General features: G+C 46.5%; 1 protein-coding gene across 1 annotated transcript in view; it reads left to right on the forward strand.

The window, feature by feature from the left end:
• The window catches only part of LOC116101498 (inactive pancreatic lipase-related protein 1), a 16,267-nt gene extending 2,599 nt beyond the window's left edge, over positions 1–13,668 (forward strand). Inside the window, exons 5-13 of the mRNA XM_031385025.1 lie at positions 1,434–1,568; positions 2,954–3,062; positions 4,263–4,382; positions 4,493–4,612; positions 6,840–6,958; positions 7,932–8,061; positions 9,947–10,055; positions 10,586–10,753; positions 13,549–13,668. Coding sequence (XP_031240885.1) covers positions 1,434–1,568; positions 2,954–3,062; positions 4,263–4,382; positions 4,493–4,612; positions 6,840–6,958; positions 7,932–8,061; positions 9,947–10,055; positions 10,586–10,753; positions 13,549–13,630 — 1,092 coding nt within the window. The 3' untranslated portion in view covers positions 13,631–13,668. The remainder of the gene's footprint in view (positions 1–1,433; positions 1,569–2,953; positions 3,063–4,262; positions 4,383–4,492; positions 4,613–6,839; positions 6,959–7,931; positions 8,062–9,946; positions 10,056–10,585; positions 10,754–13,548) is intronic.
• Positions 13,669–13,826: the final 158 nt, after the last annotated feature.

The following is a 13,826-nucleotide window of genomic DNA, read 5'->3' on the forward strand; positions in this document are numbered from 1 at the left end:
GAGCACCATAGACAAAGGAGAGGAGGACTGGGTGGTTGGCATGGGTAAGGTAGGGAGCACCCCTCACCCACAAAGCTATGTTCTACTGATCTGTTGCATTTTACACAGACACAATAATAAGCTTGAAAGCAAAAGATCTTCACTGGCAACTCCAATGCTTCTCTTCACCAAACCCCAATTCCTCTCCCAATTCTAATCCACATTTGTAGCCCAAAGCAGGAATTTGCTCTGGGAACGCCCCTCCCCCCACAGCCAGGCAGCCTGTTTAGCTGTGGTTCATAAGCATCCATTATCACCAGGAGTGTTGGTATTTCTGCAAAGGAGGGATGGTGGAGTTGTGTTTGTCCAAATCTCCAAATTCCTTAGAGTCAGAGGCATGTGCCTGTGACCACTTATTGAAGACACAAAGGACTAAGGTTGACAGGGTGACTTTGAAGAGGCCCAGTAGACAGCAGGACATCTGGTAATGAGGCAGCCACAGGAGGACACAGACCTACACACGTGCACATGGGAAACAGGCATAGAGGCACACGTGGCTGTACATTCGTAGTCTACACATGTAAAAGATAGTATACCCCTTTCTTATTATATATACAGATTCTGTCTAATTGTCTCAGAATCTGTGCCTCCACCTGCCTTCCACACATGCAGAAATAACAGTACCAAGTGATAATGATGACACGAAAAATCACAGTGTGTCCCTCTGCACCTGTCACCCTCTGACCTGTCCCTAATAAACATCTTGTTAACCCAGCAATAACCCCAAACTTTCCGAGGTCTAAAGATTTCTCAGGGTTGATTTGAAAATGGAAGTCCCAAGGGAACATGACATCAGAAACTTGAGACATCACCAGTGTTAGCACCACTGTCAAACGTTAGGCCGGAATCTCGGATGTCGGTGCCAGCCTGCCATGTGCACCACCTGGCTGAGCTCAAGGATGCTCACCTTAATACCCCATTCTCTCCCACATTATTGCTCTCCTATTTCCTACAAGCCTGGAGTGTGTGTTCCCTCCATGAAATGCTACATCATCTTGCCTGAAAAATGGCACCTCCTTCCCTCCCTCATAGCTCAAGAAATGCCCAGCGGCCTGGCATGTCACCTAAAGGACCTCTCACAAGCAGAGATCACATAGACACCAGCCACCAGATGCTACACTGAGGCCATTTCCTGTCACAACTGGATTCCTTTAAGTCTAATCCATCCCTCTTGTCAGATTCAGTTAAAGAAATCAGAGGAGCAGACTTTTCCTCCATCTTTAGGGTGTAGATTTTCTCTGCTGCTAGATTTACTCTTGTGGACTTCAGGATCCCCCTGGACAGAGTCCAGACCATGTCAGCAACCTAACCAGAAGACATGAGGGACCCTTCTGACCTCTGGCTGAAAGGTGTTCCTCATGCTTTCTGGCAATACTGTGTCTCTCCAACCCTAGAACATGTTCCAAGTGGAGGAGGTGAACTGCATCTGTGTGGACTGGAAGAGAGGTTCTCAGACTACCTACACACAGGCCGCCAACAATGTGCGGGTAGTGGGCGCTCAGGTCGCTCAGATGATTGACATCCTTGTGGTAAGTGGGCCCAACATGGGGTGGAGCACCAAGGTGAATATAGGAGTTATGAAGGAAGTGGACACCACTTTAGTGGCACATGAGTAAAGGGAGAATGTGTCAGCTAACACTCAGTGGTGGGATTTTATTATAATCCTCTCCTATTTACAGTTAAGAAAACTAAGGCATGGGGGGGGTAAATAGCTTGCCAAAATATAGAGTAGGTGAGTACAAGAGTTGTCTTGGGGCCCAGATCATCTAGCGCCAGGAGCTGCCCACTATACAAGTGGCATCTGTGTGAGGCAAAGCCTGGTAATGCAAGGAAAACCACACAGAGCTGGGGACAGGACATGCATAGATTTCCTATAATCTGGGTCTCTGTGATCTGGGTCCCTGTGACTCTGTCCCAAGATTCTGGGTCCCTGGGATCTGAGTCCCTGTGACTCTGTGTCCCAAGATTCTGGGTCCCTGAGACTCTGAGTCCCTATGATCTAAGTCCCTGCAACTCTGGGTCCCTGTGATCTGAGTCCCTGCGACTCTGGGTCTCTGTGATCTGGGTCCCCGTGACTCTGGGTCCCTCTCTTGCTGGAAAATCTTTCCTGCCAGCATCATTCCAGTTCTTCCTTCCTATCCTAGACTTTGATCTTAGCTAATACTGTAAGTCTCTCCTTCACTGTGTTAATTCAGGAATTCTATAGTAGACCAAAGTTCTGCTATTCCCTATCTTTGAGGTCATAGGTCTACAGAGAACAAAGAACCAACTACTTCTGCACCCCTACAGAAATGAGAACCTGTTGGGTTTGTGCAGGAAGCAGGGTAGAACCATTAATGAGAGAGTTGTTGAAGGATATCACAGAACAGTGCATGTACATGCCTTGGTTGTCCTGTTTCTAGAGCACAGGGACAATAGCTTGTGAAGAACTAGAGGAAGTTAATGGCGTCCTAGGTCTTCAAGGACCTGCATGCAGGGAAGACTTGCAGTGACCACAGAGTGATCTAGTAGAGGGTTCTGGAGATGGGTGAGTGGTACACAGGCTTTATGTGGGAATGTGGGGATAGTTAGTCCACCTCGTATGTGAGCATGGAGTGATATTTGGGAAATCTCCCCAGGAAAGGGTTGCTGAAGACAGGGTCTTTGGATAGTAGTTGAGCAAGTAGTAAGGAAGATGGGCTACCATGGTATAAACTAGATCCAAGGGACACAGTGAAGGAAAGGGACACTATTTGAGACCACAATGGGTTTTAGCTTGAGAAGAGTCTAGGAAGGGCCATGTTGAGTTGGGAAAGCTCTGAGGTTCTTGTCAGGGGCTTGAGTACAATTCTGAGGCCCCAGAGAGCAGGGAAAGTTTGCAGAAGGAAAACTCAAAGTCCAAACATGTCCAGCACATGTGATCTTTCCTCTCTAGAGAAACTACAGCTACTCTCCTTCCGAAGTCCACCTCATTGGCCACAGCCTAGGAGCCCATGTGGCGGGTGAAGCAGGAAGTCGGACTCCAGGTCTAGGCAGGATTACAGGTAAGGCCCCAGGTCCCATTCCAGCAACTCCAGAATGGTCACAAGCTCGTAGCCCAGCTGAGAGCTGCCCTGGACCCCTTGGCTGTGGCAGCAATGGGTACAACCAGGACAGGGATTTTAGGAAGCTTCTAAGAAACACATAGACTATCACTGTTGACAAGGCAGCTGTGTTTCTCTGAGATACCTCTGCTGGGTATCATAGTCAATCTTCCCCAGGGCAATCTTTCCTTGATGTGGGCCATGTAGCAGCTTTGAACACCCAGGAAAGTGAGTGTGCAGAGAATAGCTAGTATGGACATGACTTGAGCATGACATCAAGTAGACTTGAGCAAAGACTTCTCTAACCATTCCTTGCCTTCTTTTTGAAGTCAGGGGAAGAGTGAAACCTGCTTCCCAGTTTTCTGCTGGTAAAGGTTTCTACTCACTATAGCTACCAAAATCACCCTTTAACTGGCACCATCAAAGCAGCCTTCAAACACAGCAAAGCCTTTGCACTATAACAAGAGAAACAGAACATACCTACATGAGAATATTAATACCTTTATTAAAGAAAGCATAAGCTAAGTTCCTGATTGCCCTAACACTGCACAAAGCTTTCTGTGTTCCTCATCGAATCCTTAGAATTGAAGAAACCTAGTCAGGGAAGCAATGACTTGCCTAAGAGCACATAGATTCCATGATTCCATGCCAGTCTTTGTGTCACACATGTATATTGAATTATTTAATTAACAACTATATAAAATTAATGAATTCATTACCTTTGATTTATGAAATAGGGAAACTGAGATACAAAAATCTTAAATGACTTTTGCAAAGTCATACACAATTTGCTCCAAAAGTAACTTAGTAGAGATTTAGAACAGGCAACCCATACAGGCCCAAGACACTGTGGTTTTTTTTTTTCACTAAAATAAAAGAAAGAAAATGAGAATATTAAATATGAGATAAACATGCAAGAATCTGATGTAGAAAGAAATCCTTGCTCAAACATAACCTGAACTCTTTTGCTCACATGCCCTCCTCTCCTGCCACAAAGCACCCTATAAATGAAGAGCATTGAGACTCCATGTCCCCATGTTCTGTACCCAGGCAATGCCACTGAAATACTTCAAGTGTGGTACCATCCAATTGTATAATCCCCAGCCTGTGGAGCCTGTCCCTCATGAACGTACAGTCTGACATGTCTTCCATCTCTTTCAGGACTAGATCCTGTAGAAGCAAATTTTGAAGGCACTCCTGAAGAGGTCCGGCTCGACCCCTCGGATGCTGACTTTGTTGATGTGATTCACACTGACGCAGCTCCCTTGATCCCATTCTTGGGTGAGCCCCATGGTGCTCTGGCCTCTAACTGTGGACAAGAGTGGTGGTGCTTTAACTTTAAGAGCTCTGTGATTCCCAAACCCTGTCTCATTGCTGTACAAATACTTTAGGCTTTGGAACAAACCAAATGGTGGGGCACCTTGACTTCTTCCCCAATGGAGGACAGTACATGCCCGGGTGCAAGAAGAACGCTCTGTCACAGATTGTGGACATCGATGGCATCTGGTCAGGTAAAGGCAGGAGGCCAGTCTGGGGGAATGTTGCTTCTTTGGGATACTCAGTGCTTGCCATAACTAATCTCCTCTCTCTCTCTCTCTCTCTCTCTCTCTCTCTCTCTCTCTCTCTCTCTCTCTCTCTCTCTCTCTCTCCTTCCCTCCCTCCCTCCCCCCCTCTCTCTGTGTAGGTATGCATGTGGGGTGTGTATAAGTAGGTATGTGTGTGTCTCTGTATGTGTAAGTAGCTATGTGTATGTCTGTGTGTGTAGGGACGTGTGTGTGTGTATGTGTGTGTGTGCGTGAGTTTATGTATGTGTATAGAGGTAGTGTGTATGGGTGTGTGTATTTGCATGGTGGTGCATGTGAGTGTGATGGGGTTTATATATGTGTGTATGTGTAGGTGTGTGTGTGTAGGGGTGTGTGTATAGGGGTGTGTGTGTCTGTTATCTGTGTAGGGGTATGTGTGTAGGTGTGTGTGTGTAGGAGTATGTGTCTGTTGTCTGTGTAGAGGTACATGTGTGTGTAGTGTGTATGTATAGGGATGTGTTATAGGGGTGTGTGTGTAGGAGTGTATAGGTGTGTGTGTATTGGTGTGTGTCTGCTGTCTACCTAGGGGTGCATGTGTGTGTAGGGGTGTGTGTAGGGTTATGTGTAGGGTATGTATGTGTGTGTGTAGGGGTGTGGGTGTGCTGTCCATGTAGGGGCACGTATGGATGTATAGGGGTGCATGTGGGGGGCAGTGGAAAACTTTCTGTGTCATTCCTTAGACACTATGCGCCCTTTTATAATGACACCAGGTCCCATTGTTCTAGAGAAGGGTCTCTACCCTGCCAACACTATCAGAAGCATGTGTTGCCACACTTAGCTTCTTCCTCAACATGGGTTTGGAGCATGCAACCCAGGTCATCATACTTTCAAGGCAAACATTTTACTGACCGGGCCATCTCTCTCCTCAGCCCGTAGCAAACCTTAGTAATGAAAATGCACTGCCTTTTAAAAACATACAATTTTTCTTTCTGCATATTATTTCTGAAAAAAATAACTATGTAGTTCTCACATCTCAGATCTACCAATTCTGTATTTCCTTCAAACATTGTCTTCCATGGGTTGGAATGCATAAGCCACACAGAGTCAAAAAGCTCCGTACAACCCCAGCCATCAGCTAGCAGTCATCTCCCAGAGAACAGGAGGCAACAAGAAGGATCATGCAGGGTGGCTCAAGAGAATTTTCCTGCCAACGCCCCTGTAAATCAGTATTGCAGCTCAATCCTAGGCAGCCAGCTTCTGTTCTGTCCCTAGAATGAGGGTATCCCAGAGGTGTGCATGACAAAGCCATCTCCACAGTGTGAGTCATTGCTCACTTATGGTGAGAAGGGCAGTCACACAAGGGAGGCTAGAATGAGGACCGTCCACTTGCCGTTAATGAGCACACCTCATTAAAAGGCATCCTTCTGTTACAGCTCCAAGACTATCTGTCAAGATCAAGAACTCAACAGTCATTTCCAACTATACTAATCAATTAGCACCATTTAAGTTAAAACCCTTTGTGATGTGATAGAATCTTATGAGTGTCCTTTCTATTCAATCTAAGTGGCTTGCGTAGCCTCTATGCAAACATTAAGGCTACATGTCTAGACTTTGACTGCTCCATCAGCAATGGAAAGTGGTTAAGGCCAGGTTGAGAGGGTTTCTGGGACATTTGTCAGGTGAGGACAGGGAAGAACACTGAGGGAGAGGAAGGACACTCAGGTGAAGCCACTGGAAGCTACTTTTACCTCCCTGTGCATAAGAGCATTGTGACAATACCCTAATGCTGACTGTGTCACATCTGGAAGAATAAGGCACATCTGGTTGTGTCTCTGGGGATTTTCAACCTTGTACCTGAACACAGGGGCTAGAGGGACAGTAGTGAGTGCTAGATGACCTTGTGTCCATTACAACTCTCCTCCTTGCAACCTGGAATCTCTGAGTAGTTATGGATACTTTTACAAAAGTGATACTGGGACATCTGCCTCCTAGGAAAGGGGGGTTTAGCAGGGAAGGCCAAAGAAGTAGGCAGAACATTATCCCCAACACCCAAAGCCTTGTTTGCTTATTACCATTATTGTGAATGAATTATGAACTGAAATTCTGAAGATACAACCCCCACCTCTGGACCTATTATACTGAAGAAAAAGAGGCATAGATCCTGTCACAGCCAGCCCCCAATCGCCTGGACTGACCTCCTGCCTTGTCTTCCCAGGAACCCGAGATTTTGTGGCTTGTAACCACCTGAGAAGCTACAAGTACTACTTGGAGAGCATCCTTAACCCCGATGGTTTTGCTGCATACCCCTGCGCTTCCTACAGGGACTTTGAGTCTGTAAGCTATTATTCTGCCATGAGTGAAGGGCATCACACACAGAGATCCTACTGTATGGAGATCCATAGCGCCTTCTCTCTACATGCTACACCATGTCCCTCAGAGCACACACTCAGATGAGCCACATAGGAGAGGATAACCAAATCTGTTTTCTGATGATTGGAGAACAGATCCATATTGACAGGAGCTTGGGAGGCATCCTGCAGAAGGAATCTGGCTTGAAAAAAAAAAATAGAGATTAGAAAGGGAAGGAACATGCCTTTCTGTAGCTCAAACATAGATGTGTGTTTGTGGGTATGTGTGAGGCAAGTCACCCCCAGTGCAGAGTGGAGGGAAGGCAGATGGTGAGATTCTCTGTGCCAGCGAAGACAGACACCATACAGAGTACTGCTGCCTGCCTCTTTGACTCACGAGAGCCAGTAGGGACATCTTTCATTGGCTCCATACATGTGACATTATGCTGGCAGCCCAAAGTTGGCTAGGGTTGAAATATTTACACCACAGAAATTGGCAAACTCAGGGCTGTAGCTGTAGCTCATTTGTTTGGCACAAAGCCCTGGGTTCAATCCCCAGCCCCTTATACACCAGATATGGATGCCCAGACCTATGTTGCCAGCATTAGGGAGGAAACAGCAGAAGGATCAGGAGTTCAAGGTCATTCCCTACTAGATAGTGAGGTCTACAATCAGTATGAAGAACTGACAACACTACCACACACCTGCCTTGGAAACACAACTTACTCATGGGAACTGGGCCCAAGATGACAGTGCTGTTAAAGGTCCCTGATAATTCTAACGTGCTGCACATCACAGCTAGGAACTGTGCTGAGATGAAGGGAATTCAGAGACAATGAGCTCTAACCCCCTTCCCATTGCAAACAGTGGAACTGGGCTGCAAGGGGATGGAGCATCGTCTTTTTCCAGATATCCCAAGAAGACAAACCTGCTTCATGGCGCCCTGTTCTCTTTCTCAGAACAAATGCTTCCCCTGCCCAGATCAAGGCTGCCCACAGATGGGTCACTATGCTGATAAGTTTGCCAACAAGACAAGTGAGGAGCCACAGAAGTTCTTCTTGAACACAGGAGAAGCCAAGAACTTTGCACGTAAGTTGACTACTTGCCCGGGTCAAGAGAGTATTATACTGGTTAGGTGGGAAGGCTTGTCCCTAACCTGAAAGATCTCTGAGCATGTTCAGATTACCTTAGAGGAGGATGTGCCTGCCTGAGCGCTCCATGCATGATTCCACTGAGACACAAAGAACACCCCAGCTTCTTCAACATGATCTCCATTCTGTGGAACAACTGGAAGTCATCAGTGATGTTTGTGGGGTTGAGGCAGTTTGCAGAGCTTTGGCAACAACTACCTTGAATTTTACCCTCTAGAGTTCATTGCTCCCTTCCTTTTTATCTCTCTCTCTCTCTCTCTCTCTCTCTCTCTCTCTCTCTCTCTCTCTCTCTCTCTCTCACACACACACACACACACACCTCTCTATTCATTCAGCAGACATACTTGGTACTGGTCCTTTGCCAGGCAGGTCCCCCTCTCTCTCATGTGCCCCTGGTGCTTGTCTTGTGTGGAGAGAGGGGCTGGCTGAGAGAGGGATGACTTCTGTCCTAAGCATGTTGTCTTTACTCAGAGGCTAGGTCCGGATTAGGCACGTTTGCACCATTAGTGACTCTGTAAAGCAGTCTGTCTTCTGTGGTCTCTGAAAAGCAGGTGTATTGAGGTGTAATTTATGTAGAGGAAGACCCATCCTTTTAAAGGCATGGTTCTGGTCTGACAAACCAATAGATGGATAGCCAGATTCCATGAAGATCTGAGGCCTTCACTATAGATACACATACCTGCAATTTTTTTGTCTGATTAATCAACCCTCACTGATGTAGCAATACTTGGAATACTTGCCATATTTTTAATAACAGTAAAGGACTTGTTCAAAACCATGTATTTATTCCCCCACCAACACTTATTTGTGGGTCACAGATATGGGCCACTGGGTACGGGGATGGAAGGATAAGCAAGATACTGCTTTGAAACTTATTAGTCCTTGGCAGCATTGGTCTAGTGGGCTGCAGCATTGGTCGGATGGGCAGCAGCATTGGTCACATGGGTTGCTGCATTGGTCTGCTGGGCTGCAGCATTAGTTGGATGGGCTGCAGCATTAGTTGGATGGGCTGCTGCTGGACTAGAGCATGGTGGACTTGACCCTGAGAAGGGAGCGGGCAGGAGCAACATATCTGGGAATGTGAAAGGTGAGTGTGACTTAGACAGAAGTATACGTGTGTGTGTGTGTGTGTGTGTGTGTGTGTGTGTGTGTGTGTGTAAATAACTGGGTGAATTTGTGTTTATATGTGTGTACATTGGATGTACCTATGCATACCTGTGTATATATGTATATTTATGTGTTTGTATGTGCTGTGCCTGTATGTACATGTACATGTGTGCATGTAAACAGGCCCCAGAACAGCACCCTAGGTAAGTTTACATGACAACTTGGTGAGCACCAGGGGTCCTAGGGATATAGAGATTGAAAGGACCCAGGCTGGAGGTGCTCTGCAAACTGACTTCTGAGCTGCCCTCTCATGGGTGGCCTGGAGGCCTGGCTCCTCTTCTTGCTGTAATATATAGCACCACCATCCTGGAGCAGAGCTACCCTGCAGAACTTTCTCCGGCAAAGGGCTTGTTCAACCCTCTTGAATCCAGAGGCCATTGACTCCACTTGGCAATTTAAAACCCATAACATGGCTATTGAGCCTGAGGGAGTAAACAATTTATTTATCATGAATTTAACTCTAGGCAGTCATCCATGTTCTTCTTACTGGACAATACTGGTCCAGAGGGGCCACCATTGGGTGCTTATTTGCGGCATAGATTAGCAAGTAAGCTATTTCATACTCTGTGCCTTTGTGTAAGGGGTGGGAGTGCTAATTTTGTTGAGGACCCCTATTTTCTTAATCAATAAGGTGACCTCTCCCTTGCTTTGCCTAGGCTGGAGGTACCGTGTTTCCTTGACATTCTCTGGAAGAATGGTCACAGGACAGGTCAAAGTGGCTCTGTTTGGAAGTAAGGGCAATACTCACCAGTACGATATCTTCAGGTAATCCCTGTAGGGTGGGCATAGCACTTAAACATTTACGTCTCTAGATATCAGTGGGTTTGAAACTCCTTTATGCATGGAAAATAATTTTATACTTCTAATAATTTTTAATTTAACAATTTCTAATTCTACCAATTTCTCTCTGTCTCAATAGGTTATATCTTAAATATCTATTATTGTCCCAGATACTCTGTATTCTGATTAGCCTGACAAGATATGCTAAGCTAGGAAGATAACCTACTATATAGACAATTCTTCCAGAAAAAAAAAAAAGCTAAAATAATTTGAGAGAGGTTTATCATTTTTTTTCTATAAAAAAAGAGAAATTAGTTTGAGTTTAAAAGCAATCCTAAATAGTAGATTGGGGTTGCCAGCTCATTGCCAATTTTCCATCCTTCCATCTTTGATTTGAGGATTAATTTGATGGGGACTCATTATTTTAATAAGGATAAGAGTGGAGGGGCCTAGTCCTTTGTGAACTTTACAATGTGCTTCAGTGAACAGGAATGTTTCTCCTTCTTTATTTCAAGGGGAATTATCAAGCCCGGTGCTACGCATTCCAATGAGTTTGATGCCAAGCTTGATGTGGGAACAATTGAGAAAGTCAAGTTTCTTTGGAATAACCATGTGGTAAACCCAAGCTTCCCCAAAGTGGGCGCAGCCAAGATCACTGTGCAAAAGGGAGAGGAGCGGACAGAGTACGTATCTTCCTTTGCTGAGTTGTCTTGTGATGTTTGCAGAGGGTGTCTGTGGGGGAATCCCCTCCCCCAGGACAGACACGGGGAAAGAAATCATTTGAAATGGGACACAGAAAGCACAGAGGGGGCAGTACTTGCAGAATCTCATCCCCTTCCCCAGCTCCCTCTTTCCTGCCTGAGCAGATGGGGCCTTCAGTAAAAAAGAGGGCAGCTGGAATGGGGAGAGAGGACAATCTGGGGAGGCAGAACCAAGCTCCATCCACATCCAGCCAGCAGAACATTCCTGGTGGCTTGGTGGGAAGTGTCAGCTACTGGTGGGTGTTCTTTGGAACTGGTGGTTAAATGGGGTCAGCAAACCCAAACCCTTGGAAACTCAGATGCAGATAAGAAGTGTTGGCAGAGTGGCTTGTGGTTGATCCGGGGGTCAACTTCCATGGATGGACTTCTGAAGTCACCCCTGTTCCCATAAGGTGAGAGAGCAGGGAGATCAGACTGGTTAGGTAATCAGCAGGACTAGGCATCCTCTCAGTAGGACAGAAGAAGACCCAGGCTGGCCAGTGGAGAGCCTTCCCTCCAGCCTCCACTGTAAGACACTGCTGTAGACTCAGTCCCTAAGGTCTGTGAAGAAGTGTTCCTAGGCCTGGATCCTGCAACTGTGTGGCTAAAATCACATGAGAATCACATCAGAATGTCACTGGACTCTTCTGGAAATCAAATAGGTCTAGTGGAGGCTACCCCTGAGGCCCTATGGCCCTGAGCAAGTGTATGTCTGATAGGTTCTCCAGTGGCTGAGCACAGTGACTATGCCTACTCACTCTCTGTGGAGAGAATCTCTTTTAAATGTTTTGTACATTGTCAGGTGGTGGTGGTATACACCTTTAATCCCAACACTCAGGAGGCACAAGCAGGCAGATCTCTGAGTTTAAGACCAGCATGGTATACAGAGTGAGTTCCAGGACAGGCAAGGCTACATGGAGAAAACTTGTCTTGGAAAAAAAAAAGTATACACTTATTTGTAGATAATATGAGCACATGCCATGGGACAGAAAAACTCAAAGGAAAAGTTGCTGGAGTGAGTTCTGGGGATAAATCTCAGGCCTGGCCACAAGTGTCATTACATGCTCAGCCATCTTACCAACGTACAAGTCTCTCTCCAGGAATTCTGGTACCAAGTGGTTAAAATAGAAGAAAAGTCGAAACCTACTTCAAATGTCACAAACTAGCTTGGAGAATAAAAAAAAAAACAACTTGAGGAGTAAATTATTTAGACATTCTACTGCTGTAAGAATTGCCAGAAACACTTGTTATTAAATAACACTAACAATAATCATAAAGTTAAGAGCAGTTAATATTGTGGCACAACTTCCACTTGACTCCCTCTCCTTTGTAACCTGATGGAGTCATCTCAAATAGGATTCTGACCTGCTGACTAGAATTTCTTCCAGGCACATGAGACCAAGAAACAAATAGAGCTCATCCTTCCTGTATTATCCCCACCCATTCAGTACCCATTGTAACGTGACTTTGATAAGGACTGTGCGCCAAACACCTGTCCTGACAAACATCAGGGAAAGCAAAGGTAGAGCTCGCATCAAAGGCTTAACTTCAGGGGCACATGGCAGATCACATGACCCAGGAAGACAGCACAGACCAGAGTGACTGATAGACTAGGGCAGGAGGGAAAGGCAAGCAGGTGCTGATGAGGGCAGGTAAGAGGCAGCCAGGTGGCTGGCAGTGGAGCCTAAATGAAGGGCTGCCAGGTTAAAAGTTCTTATAAAGATACGCTCAGAAGAGAAAGCTGGAGGGGCCAACGAAGACGAGTAGTTTTGTTTGGTTGCTTACAGGAGCATGGAGAAAGGCCATAAAGGGGCAGAGCTCCCTGCCAGGGGCTACTGATGGACAAACAGTTGGGACAGAATGTCATAGCTCACAGAGCCTCAGAGGAGCCCTGGGTTCTTCCACAACCACAGAGATAGCCACCTGTGTCTGCTTAGCCTCCTGTTAGAAAACATTTTCCATTGGCCACGAGCTCTCACATAACTACCACGGGAGTCTTAGTAACATGAGAGGGAGCCCTCGTGTGCAAATGGAGATATCAGCAAGCATAAGCAGTAATAACTGGAAGGTGGGAGAGAGGTGGGAGACCCAAGGAGAAAACCACACTCTCTGGCCCTGGAAGACAGGCAAGGAGATTGGGGTGGGTAACACTGCAACAGAAGATAATGACTGTGGCATAAGGCAGACCTGCAATGGCATCTCGCCCTTTTACCTCACGTGAGCTTTCTGCGATTCAGTGTCCTCTCCTACAAGGCAGGGCTAACCGTAAGACCTCCGCAGCCGTGAGCAGTGGACTTTACACACGGAAACCTTTTGGTGTATTTGCCTGCAACTGAGAGTTCAGTCTTCCATAGCTGATATGGCGTTCAGCTGACGCGTAAGAGCGACTAAGGAAGTGTTAGTGGCAGTCTCTGAGCCAGCCTGCTGTGGCTAGCTAGCAGTATCTGTTAGAATGGAGAAAGAAGGGGGGTTGCCTTAGGAAGCCTCATGCTGTGTAGGACAGGACCAGTGACCGAACACCTCAGAGCAACAGCGGGCCCAGCCCTAGGCTGGGTGGGTTTCTTCCTAGAAACTCTGAGGTCGCAGCCACAACCTTAGTGATCTCTCTCCCAGGCCCCAGGCTTCTGAATGTCAGATCTCCATAAACTGTTGCTTAACCCCCAGAAGGCAGAAGCTTTCCTAAGGATGACGGAGCACACAGGTGCCAAACCCTGCCAAACCCTTGTGTTTCTTTACAGGTACAACTTCTGTAGTCAAGACACCGTGAGAGAAGACATCCTGCTCACGCTCTTACCTTGTGAAACCTCAGACACACTGTGACCTCTTGGTAACACCAATAAAATCATCAGCTGCACCTACCCACACAGCGTCTATCTCAGATGTCCTCGGCCACTCGCAGGGATGTTTAACAACTGAATATTCAAATCATTGATGAGCATTTCTCTGCATGTGGGTCTCTCACCATAGCCCCTCCCCTTGGTCACTTCCACACCCACTGTTTTCTCTGGGGGGGGGG

This window comes from Mastomys coucha, unplaced genomic scaffold (assembly GCF_008632895.1).
Source record: "Mastomys coucha isolate ucsf_1 unplaced genomic scaffold, UCSF_Mcou_1 pScaffold21, whole genome shotgun sequence".
Lineage (NCBI taxonomy): Eukaryota > Metazoa > Chordata > Mammalia > Rodentia > Muridae > Mastomys > Mastomys coucha.